The 10,800-nt window shown below is 38.4% G+C and overlaps 2 protein-coding genes across 2 annotated transcripts; both read left to right on the forward strand.

Moving 5' to 3' along the window:
- Positions 1-5,122: 5,122 nt before the first annotated feature.
- Positions 5,123-5,668, forward strand: LOC149966725 (uncharacterized). The gene has a single exon (XM_090167592.1). The coding sequence runs from the start codon at positions 5,123-5,125 to the stop codon at positions 5,666-5,668; it is 546 nt and encodes a 181-aa protein (XP_090023718.1).
- Positions 5,669-6,424: 756 nt separating this feature from the next.
- Positions 6,425-8,462, forward strand: LOC149966726 (uncharacterized). The gene is made up of 4 exons (XM_090167593.1): positions 6,425-6,608; positions 6,676-7,166; positions 7,251-7,698; positions 7,804-8,462. The coding sequence occupies exons 1-4, from the start codon at positions 6,425-6,427 to the stop codon at positions 8,460-8,462; spliced, it is 1,782 nt and encodes a 593-aa protein (XP_090023719.1).
- Positions 8,463-10,800: the final 2,338 nt, after the last annotated feature.

Consider the following 10,800-nt stretch of genomic DNA (forward strand, 5'->3'; position numbering starts at 1 on the left):
AACCAGGGGGGGAATTTACGTGACTAAAATAATTTAAAAGTGGCTCAGGACTCGGAACCAGTAAACCATGATGCATCGAATTATGAAACTGTTATCACTGACCCACCGCTATTTTCAATCTGGGTTTTGGAAGAAATGCATTATTTAGGAGAAAAGATTTTAATCGCATTTAAATCTTAAATGATAATCGTTAGATTTATTGAGCTATATGGGGTGAATCTAACTTAAAAAAGTAAATTTTTGACTCCGATTCAATAATTCGACAATATTTTACGTTATTTCCACTTTACAAAGCGTTTCGATGTGCAATAAGCGTTAATGGCTACTCCTTTAAACCTTTGGTGGTGGATATTTTGCGGGAATCGTCGTTAACTGCATAATTGGCCTTGGGGCCCGAAATGTCTCTGCACGGCACCTGATTACGTGGCATTTCCAAAGATAGTAATAATTAGTGTTATTATATTTGGAAATTTAAAACCACGTGTTGTATAGACGCTTCAGTAAGAGGATACCTTTCCCTGGTTCTGGAATTTCGAATCAGGGTAAGAAACGTAATTTTACTCGGATTTTGTGGTGACGAATATTTTGAGTCAGGTAAAAACTTTTTTCACAAATGGCTGCTGGTGGCCATTTTACCACATAATTTCTGGATAAGCAGACGATTTTATAAAATTTACTCTCTTTACTCCCACTTTTGAGGCGTAAAATGGGTCTGCAATACGTGGGCGAATAGTTTAGAGTGTAAAGTAATTAAGACCCTCTCCTTTTAATCACTTTCAGCTGGTAGGTTACCAAATTTGGCAATAAAGTCAACTGCAACTTAAATCAAGTTAGTAAACTATGTTCGACCTTCTCTTCTGAATTTTTTTCCGGCTGGTTTTTATTTTCAAAAGGCGATTGTTGACGAAAAAATCTTTGTTATACCTTAAACAATAGGCACTTCACCCGACATTTCTTGTTTTTCGTGACAAAAATATCGTTTTCACTTTGCAGGATATTACAGCCGATTTGTTTTCAAGCAGGAAAGAAAATGGATTTAAGAAAAGAGGTAATCCCATTATTTGTAAATGTTCAACAATTTTGTGAGAAAGAATGATCTTAAAGAGAAACAAAATTAAAGAAAAAATGTTGGGCCATCGAAATTGGTTTGGTAATGAGGAAAGCTGTTTTAGGCAAGCTTTGGTGACAAATGCCTTTATTGTTATTGGAATTTTAACTGATCAAATTGGTTCTTTCAACTGTCACCTGAAAAGTTTGATAAAATTATGAATCTAGTAAGAGACAGAATTAAAATGAAATGTCAATTCTAATTTAAGTAATTATTAAAACCTATGTCCTTTTCTTTAGATCCCTTGCTAGTGGAGACTGTAAAGTTTTAACCCTTATTTATAGTGTTGCTAATTTTCCGGATAAATAAAATGCGGAAATATTTCCAGAAATTTTTCCGCAAATCGGAAAAAAAAATTGGAACATAAATTACTTTTTAAGGGTTTTTTATGTTTCTAACTTTTTATCGATATAAAATGTCTAATATAAGTAAATATACTACAAAACATTAATAGTGTTACATTATTAATCAGTTTAAACTAGTCTAGAGGTTTAGTTTTACTTTCAGATTCGAAAAAATGAGGCAAAAATGCCGCTTTATTTAAATTTGCAAACAATATATTAGACTAATCATGGAATGAATTTTTTTTTTTCGGAAAAATACGTGAAATTATCCGGAAAAAAGGCCTCGGTCATTTTACGCGGCAAATTTTCCGACTTACAACACTACTTATTTCCAACTCTGCTTAGTTTTATTATGAACGTCAAGCAGACGAATTTGGAATACATAGATATTAGGAGGGAATTCACCGGGATGAATAAGCTGTGACTAGTACCACTGTAAAGTTACGTGCTGTAGACATTAATTTTAAATTCAATGATTCATTCGCAAACCCTACAGAAACATGTAAATTAGTATGTCATCTATTGTAATCCGTGTAACCTCTCAAGTAATGGGGCAATTGGGGCATGCATTGATTGCCACTGTTACGAAACCTACTTGGGGCATGAGATGGAAAACACATGGTTATTGGCTGCCGGCTAGAAGTGGATTCCATTTCTTCAATTACAAAGAACCGTTAACATGATTTTAATAACACTGATAGATTTAAATTAAAGATTTACCATGGCTGATGTTGGCAGTCGAAGTGAAGGCGGTATTTTTGCAGAAACTAAATCAGTGGCGTAGCAGGGGAGAGGCTAAGGAGGCGGTCCACCTCGGGCAGCACTTTTTGGGGGGCAGAACTTTTCGTATGAGCTATCCTTGGAAATAGGTAGAGGAGAGAAAGACTGAAATCTGCTGTATATTGAGATTGGCAGCAAACTCTAGTTACGCCACGGAATTAAATTAGGCGAAAACGTAAGGAGTGTAGTCAGTCGAGTGAAATTACCACAACCATCACTTTAACTAAATAACCAAACAACCTTTTATGATTTTATTCATTGGAGGTGAGGCTTTTCTCCTACTTAGGCATATGATGATCATATTAGGTGATTCTGATCGTTATGCACTAAGTTGTTGAGAAAATGCTGCTTTTGATAAAAATTCCTTTTAGGTTGTTATACCGTGCTTATCAAATTAAGGTACATGGTGAATGAATTTTTATCTCTAATTGACAGGGTGATTGACAAAGCGTTGTAATTAATTTTTGTGATAAATTTACTCTCCGGCTGTTAGGAATTAGTGCCTTGATAATGTTAAAGGACAGGGTGATTGATTTTTTTTACACAATTATTGGACAAGATGATTGATCAGTTATTGTACATAATTATTGGAAAGGGTGATTAAGAAAGCGTGGTCATGGGTTTTTCTTTGAGTTAAAATTACTCTTTGTTTGCTAATGCTTAGTGTGTTAGTTGTGTTAAACGATTAGGTGATCGAGATATTGTTTATAATATATAGGGTGGTTGAGTAAACGCTCATTTTTGACACAATTTCTCTTGGGTTATTATAGCACGTTTAGTTAATGTACAAGATGATTGAAATTGAAATTTAATATTAATATTTAAATATTAATATTTAAATTTTGGTGACATAGTTTTTCTTTCGCACTAGCATATAGACGTACTTGTTTTAATTTAAGAAAAAAATGGGTTACAAGAATACATAAACTGAACTTTCTTTTAAAATATGGGTAACGAAAATAGGAAACAGATACGTAATTCAGTTCTAATACAGCTGCATTTAGTTAGTCGGTGATTGTTCTTAGTTGAAAAGTAAACTATCTCAGATATGAGTTGCGTTACGCATTTTACTATAATTTTACAAAAATAGTGCTGTTTACTAAAACATCAAACAACTGCACGATTAGTAAATCATTAATTGCGCGTTCGAGTACAACAGCTGTGACATTTTGCGTTTGTTTAAGAGGAGCTTGTTTACTTCCTGAAATCATTGAAAAGGAAAGGCTTTTCTCTCCCTCGAAGCTTCCTGGCTTTGGTCGAGAAGAAATCAGCGCAGTTGTTGGAGACGGACACCAACGACACTCCCAGCCACAGACCAATTTGACCCCCGAGAACGCCCATGAAATCTTGAAACTGCAAAACCAGTAAAACAAACGCAAATTTGGATAAAAAAATTAATTCGCGAAACGAGAAGCTGGCTAAATAAGTACTCTCACCGAATATTTGGGGGACGTTGTGAAAATGGTTCTGTCTGTTGTTGAAAAATACACTTGAACCCTAAAACCAAAGAACACTCTTAAAAAAGGGTGTTAAAGGGTAATTTATTGGTTTAAAAATAGTGTAAGAATGGCATTAAGCAGTCAAAACGATGTTCGAAGGTGCTGATAACCTCTGATATGTGAGTGAAAGGGTGTAAATATCTTGATCACACCTGGGGGTTTTAAATTTTGGAGGTGTTTTCTTGAACACCAATCGGTAAAGTCTTATAACATAACTTAAAGGTGTTACATAATAACCTGAAGGGTATAAAATAACTTAAGAGATGTTTATTTGTAACCTTATCGGTGTAATATTTTTATTTAAGGGGTGTCAAAAACTACCCCAAATATGGTGTATTTTAGCCCAGTTGTTGTTTTAATCTAACTTCCCAATGGGGAGTTTTTAAACACTCTAAGTGATTTAAGTGGGTAATGGTATCCCATTAGGAGTGTAATTGTATCATTAACAAGGTGTCCAATCTGTAACATTTGAATTATCCTTTAAGGTGTTAACCAACTAATTTTTTCATGTCTGCCTGTGCTACTTTTCAGTCACGTCTTTGAAATAAACAAAACTGCTTACTGGCCCTGTTAAAAAGAATTTGTAAATATTGTAAAGAAAAAAAGAAAAAAAATGAATGAGGATTAATTTAAAATTTATTGTTTAGATTTGAAATTTAACCTTTGATAAGATAAGGTTTTTTTTACGGTTTACGCCCCCAAAACTCTTTGTAAAATTAAGACGCAGTTCCTTGCCGGGAGTAGTGGCTCACTCATGTAATCCCAAGCGTCTGGGAGGCAGTTTGTGGAAGGCCGTGTGAGGACGATCACCAATCCCCCAACGGGTGGTCGGGCTACTTCCGCCGCGGGTGTCCCCACGTATCCCCCCGTTGGCGTGGCCGTTACACATGTCTCACCCTGACTAATCAGTTATTGTGTGTGTGCTGGTGTCTAAGGCCTAGGGTCGACACCGGTGTGTGTGTGAATCTAAAAAAAAAGACGCAGTTCCTTACTGACGACCAAGAAATAAACGTTGTTGTTTTACTCTCGACTTTATTTTTCCAACTTATGAAAATTTACATGGTGCCGAAAACTCGGGAGTACCTCTAGATACGAAACTAGCTGAGCTTAGTTATATTATGGACTCTTTACGGTCGGTAAATTACAAAACATCGAAGTAACGTTTCAACAATGGCAACAGAGCTGCAAAAGATGAAAAATTCCCGAGCTGCGTGTAGACGACAAATCACAATTACAACCAAAAAATTTCAGACGACGCTCGCTTCGGATGACTGTTCCATCGTGTCTCTTGAACTGTTACTCACGCAACTACGCCCAAAAGAGAAATCTGTATTCGACCTTCACGAAATATTACGGAAAAGCTATCTCCGGAAGATATCGTGACGGATGTTATGGATCAAGAAAACTACAAGGACGACATTATTGAATGGACTATGAGGGCGGAAGAAAGAGTCCGGAAACTTAACGACGATGATAATGCAAGTACTTGTAGTCAATCATCTAAGCATATGATTGCCACTGGTCCTACAGGTCCTGGAGCAGTTATAGCGAACAGTTTACCCAAGCTAGAGATACCGAAATCCTCTGGAGATCCGTTGAAGGGGAATAATTTCTGGTCGCAGTTTGAAGCAGCCGTCCATAACCAGTCCTACAACGCCGTTTCCAAATTCTGCTATTTGAAGTCTTATCTTCAAGATACCGCTGCAAGCGCTATAGAAGGCTACGAAATTAATGAAGAAAACTACGAGTCAGCGATCAATCTATTAAAACAACGGTTCGGACGAAGCGACTTACTGATAACGGCTCATATTAACAGACTGATGAATCTCGCACCGTTCTCTAAGGCCTTTGACGTCATGGCGTTTAGAAGATTTTTTGACAATTGCGAAGTTGAAGTAAAGAGTCTTCAAGCATTGGGAGTTTCAGCAGAGCTCTGATAGTTACGGAACGATATTATGTCCGATACTACTGGAGAAGTAACCTAACGACATACGACTATAATTTAGTCGGAGATGTATTAATCCAGACACGGAACTTGACTTGGAAGAATTGGTTTCCTTTCTAAGAAGTGAAGAACGGATCAAAGAACTTGCACTCTCGTTTTAAAGGAAAACGTTCAAGTAACTGGGGGACTCAACGACGAAGCGACCAATCGAGCCATCCATCAGTATCTTCAAACGCTGTTTCAACAGCCGGACATTCTCTAGAACAAGCTTGCAGGTTTTGCGAAAAACAAAATAAATCTGAAAATTGCAACACCGTAAAATCCGTAGCTGATCGAAAAACTATACTGAAGAAAAAGGAGTATTGCTTCAACAGCGTCACGAACCGCCACATCGCAAGAAATTGTAAGGTCCAGACCAAATGTGAGAACTGCGGAAAACGACACCACCAAGCTGTCTCCGAAGAGCAGAGAGGAGACGAAAGATTTAAAGAAACGGATATACATATCAAAAAAGCGGAGAGGAGTCTACGATGAGTATTGGACAGAAATCGGAACCCACTGTCGCAGTTCTGCTACAGACGGCAAAGGTTAGAGTCGAAAGCGGAACCCGCCAAGAAACTGCCCGACTCCTAATTGACAGTGGAAGCCAGGTTAGTTTTATAGACGAAAAATTATCGAAGAAGCTTGGCTTACCCTTTATCGAACTAGTCGAACTGAGTTGCATACCTTCGCTGGAAGTCCACCAAAAATGGAAAAATACCGGATGTTGAGACTTCGTCTCAGAACCTTATTCAACAAAAACTCCTCCATCGGAATAGAAGTATTCGAAACGCCGTCAATTAACACCGCTACATTCTATGTTCCGGGAGCGAGAATCAGAGAGGATCTGGGAAATAAGGGCCTCAAGTTAGCAGACGATCCGACGAAAGAAAGTAATTATGGCAATAAACTCATGTTGCTTATCGGATCCGATTTCTATTGGAAGGTTATCACGGGCAGATCGGAGAGAATCAGCGATTCCTAGCGCGGCAAGTGAAGGTATCTTCGGATGGTTGGTACAAGTACCAAGTGAGGTTTCAAGTTTTAACGTTGGAGCCAGTGTTTCAACCGTTAACGTCAGAGTCAATATAGTCCAAAGGGAAGAGGAAAATATTTCCGAAACACTGAGAATGTGTTGGGACCTGGAATCATTGGGGATCACGGACGAAGGGTGTGGATCGAAATCTGCGTCTGACGAACAGACGATAAGACACCTAGAAGACAATATCTTTTATGACCAGGAAAGATACACCGTAAAACTACCTTGGAAGAATAACAACGACGAGCTTTCCAACAATTACAACGTCGCGGAAAGAAGACTTCGAAGTCTCGTTTATCGACTATTAAGGGACAATCCGATATTAATCGAGTACCAGAAGACGTTTGAAGAATATCTGAGAACTGGTATAATCGAATTGGTAGAAGACGAAGAATTGGATTCCTCGAGACCCGTATAATACCTTCCGCATCAACCAGTAGTGAAACAAGACAGGACAACAACTAAAATAAGTATTGTATTTGATGCCTCGTCCAAGGAAGCCGGGAAGGCATTGTTCAATGAATGTTTGGAAGAGGGACCGAATTTCAATCCAGATCTGTTCACGACGTTGATCAAGTTCCGGTTTCACAAGGTAGCGTTGGTGGCAGATGTCAAAAAGGCATTTTTGCAGATACATGTACGACTCCACGAAGACGATAGAAAAGCCGTTCGCTTTCTTTGGTTCGACGGGAAAATCATTCCAGAAGAGCCTCTTAAGATCAAGGTTATGAGATTCACGAGCGTATTGTTCGGTGTGACTTCCAGTCCGTTTCTACTAGCGGGAAATATACGTCATCATACCAAGATATACAAAGAAAGGTACCCTGAAACGAAAAAGATTATAGATGAAGATATGTATGTTGACGATTTATTATCTGGCGTGAAGAACGATGAAGAAGCGTACAAGAGAAGCGTAGAAGCCAAGTCAATAATGGCCCAAGCTGGTATGACACTCCGAAAATGGCAAAGAAATTCCGATCAATTACGTCAGCGTTGGACGGAAGAAGGTTGCCAAGAATCCGATACATAAGAACTGACGACGTTTCAAGTTGATTCAAGTTTGAAAGTCCAAGGACTTTCAAGGGAACCATCGGAAGATAATTTCTATTTTAAAGTAGACGGGCTTTTGAATCATCACCAACCGATTGCCAATATCAAGCGCAACATCTTGAAGACTTCAGCGAGGATATTTGACCCAATTGGCCTTATAACGCCGTTTACAGTACGAGTAAAACTTCTTTACCAAGAAATATGGCCAACCGGTCGTGGCTGGGACGAAGAGCTTATAGTAGAGATCGCGAGTCAATGGAAGGAATGGTGTAAGGAGTTGCCTCAAATGCGAAACGTGAATATTTCTCGACATTATCAAGCGGGACTAAGCTTAGAAAATATCATAAGCTATCAACTACATTGTTTCACCGACGCAAGTCAAAGAGCTTATGGGGCTGTCGTTTATCTACGATACGTGAAGATTTCTCGACATTATCAAGCGGGACTAAGATTAGAAAATATCATAAGCTATCAGCTACATTGTTTCACCGACGCAAGTCAAAGAGCTTATGGGGCTTTAGTTTATCTACGATACGTCACCAACTCTGGATTCATTGGAACGTCATTAATTTCATCAAAATCAAGAGTAGTCCCAACGAAAAGGGTTACGTTACCAAGACTCGAGTTACTTGGCACAGTTGTTGGAGCGGACTATTGAAAATGTCAAACTTCTCATTTTCGGAGAAACATCCCGCAATACTACCATCGTGGAATCATTTCTCGGCTTTACAAATCTCGTAAGCTCATGGAAAGGTCATGCACTCTGGGGTATCTGGAACTCTAACTCAACTTCGTGAAACTGTATGGATTCCTAAGGTTCGCTCCTTTGTAAAGAGCGTTCTATCCAAGTGCCGAGTTTGCAAGAAATGGTCGGTCAAACCACTAACTACAGAAACATCGCCGTTATCAGCTGATCGAGTCAAGAGTACACAACCATTCGAAACAACTGGCGTAGACTTCGCGGGCCCCATGGAAGTTAAAGGAGAAAATGGTTAAAGCGTTAAGGCATATATTTCGCTTTTTACATGTGCAGTTACGAAGGCGGTTAATTTGGAACTGGTTTCCAGTATGACTACCGAAACGTTCATCTTGTCACTACGAAGATTTATTTCAAGACGAGGACCCCTAAAGACAATTTACAGCGATAATGCCCAGACGTTCAAAAAGCGGACCGAGAGATTGTTTTCGTTTGGAGACAACTAGATAAAAGAAGAATTGAAGAATTTTCTACCCAACGATGAATAACTTGGACATACAGCATCAACCGAGCTCCGTGGTACGGCGTCTTCTGGGAAAGGATGGTCAAATCGTAAAGACTTCGCTGCGTATAACATTGGGAACAGTAGTCCTGAACTTTGAGGAATACATGACAGTCCTAATAGAAGTAGAAGCTGTCGTGAATTCGCGTCCAATTACATATCTCCACGAAGATCCAAACGAGCCTTCACCCCTAACTCCGTCACATTTCCTAACTGGAGGTCGGCTTACATCTCTACCACGACCTTCACCGACTGAAGAACCGAGAAACGTCACCGGAAATCTGCTCCGTAAGAGATTGAGATATCAACAAGACATTGTGTCTCGTCTTTGGCAACGATGGAGAAAGGAGTATCTTCTGAACCTGAGGTCGGCCCACGAAGTCTCTAGAGCCAAGAAGGGAGAAGCGCTACTCAAGGAAGAAGCGCTACTCAAGGAAGGTGACGTAGTCATCGTTTCCGATGAAATCAACCGAGACAACAATGGAAACTAGCCAGAGTTCAGCATCTACACATCGGCCGAGATGGACTAGTCCGATCATGCTCTCTGAAGGCAGCTAATCTTTCAATTATCAAAAGACCGTTAAAAATATTGTATGTTATGGAAGTAAATGGATAAAACAAAAAAATTGAATTATAATTCGTATTGCTTTATTATATTATTATGAGCTCTTTGAATCGCTCATTTGGCGGGAGTGTTAAAAATAATTTGTAAATATTTTTAATAAAAAATGAAAAAATGAATGAGGATTAATTTAAAATTTATTGTTTAGATTTGAAATTTAATCTTTGATAAGATAAGTTTTTTTGACTGTTTACGCCCCCAAAACTCTTTGTAAAATTAAGACGCAGTTCCTTTCAACGACCAAGAAATAAAAGTTGTTGTTTTACTCTCGACTTTATTTTACCGATGAAAATTTACAGGCCCTTTTCGCCGTGTTCGAAAAGACAATGTCTCGATTGTGACACCATGAGAGCGTGCTGAATTCCCAAAGGCTTACTACTCTTATCAGTATGTGAAATGTATTGATAGTGCTGATCGAGTTTAATATTCAACCGAGCCTTTCTAGTCAAAGTAACCAGGCCACCTCGCTCGATGACTTGGGACTAAGGTGTTACCTTGGGTATTAGCCTAGCTGATTATTATTATTATTGAGTAGACTTGACAAATTGTTTCTGAGGAGGTACGGGACGAATTTTAATCCCAATTTTAATTATATTTCTGTGAATGTTAAACCATACGTGTTAGCCTACTATAAAAATTAACGATACTTACTTTGTATTAGCGAAAGTCTTCTTTAAGACATGAAATTAATACATTTATTACTTCACAAATAAAACTTTAGGTGCTGATGATACGGTAAGTGGAACGTCTTGACCAACTTGACAATTGAAATAATTTAATGGTAACAAATGTGGTCGGGCACAGGGTGGCTGGCAAATATTGGGAAGCCCAAATTCTGTTTGCCCTTTATACTAAGAGGATCACACGTTTTCAATAACTGACTAATCACTCACCTACAAACCACTTTTTATTCCGAAAAGGTAGAAAAGTCCATAATGTTAAGGGACAAAAAAATTAAACCCTAAAATAATTTAAAGAAATAACAAAACTTTCGAATTACTCGAACCAATAGACGTTTTTTCATACTTTTATAGACGTGTCAATTATCTTATTTTTATAGCAATTTCATACAATTTTTGCCGGTTTGGCGCCCCATAGCAAGCCGCTTCGACCGT

This window comes from Leiobunum rupestre, chromosome 1, assembly GCF_980474605.1.
Source record: "Leiobunum rupestre chromosome 1, qqLeiRupe1.1.hap1, whole genome shotgun sequence".
NCBI classification, from domain to species: domain Eukaryota; kingdom Metazoa; phylum Arthropoda; class Arachnida; order Opiliones; family Sclerosomatidae; genus Leiobunum; species Leiobunum rupestre.

Coding starts and splice junctions, on each gene's coding strand:
- LOC149966725 (XM_090167592.1), top strand. CDS start 5,123: ATGGATCAAGAAAACTACAAGGACGACATTATTGAATGGACTATGAGG.
- LOC149966726 (XM_090167593.1), top strand. CDS start 6,425: ATGGAAAAATACCGGATGTTGAGACTTCGTCTCAGAACCTTATTCAAC. Junction 6,609..6,675: donor AGACGATCCGACGAAAGAAA/GTAATTATGGCA, acceptor TATCACGGGCAG/ATCGGAGAGAATCAGCGATT. Junction 7,167..7,250: donor AATTGGATTCCTCGAGACCC/GTATAATACCTT, acceptor GCCTCGTCCAAG/GAAGCCGGGAAGGCATTGTT.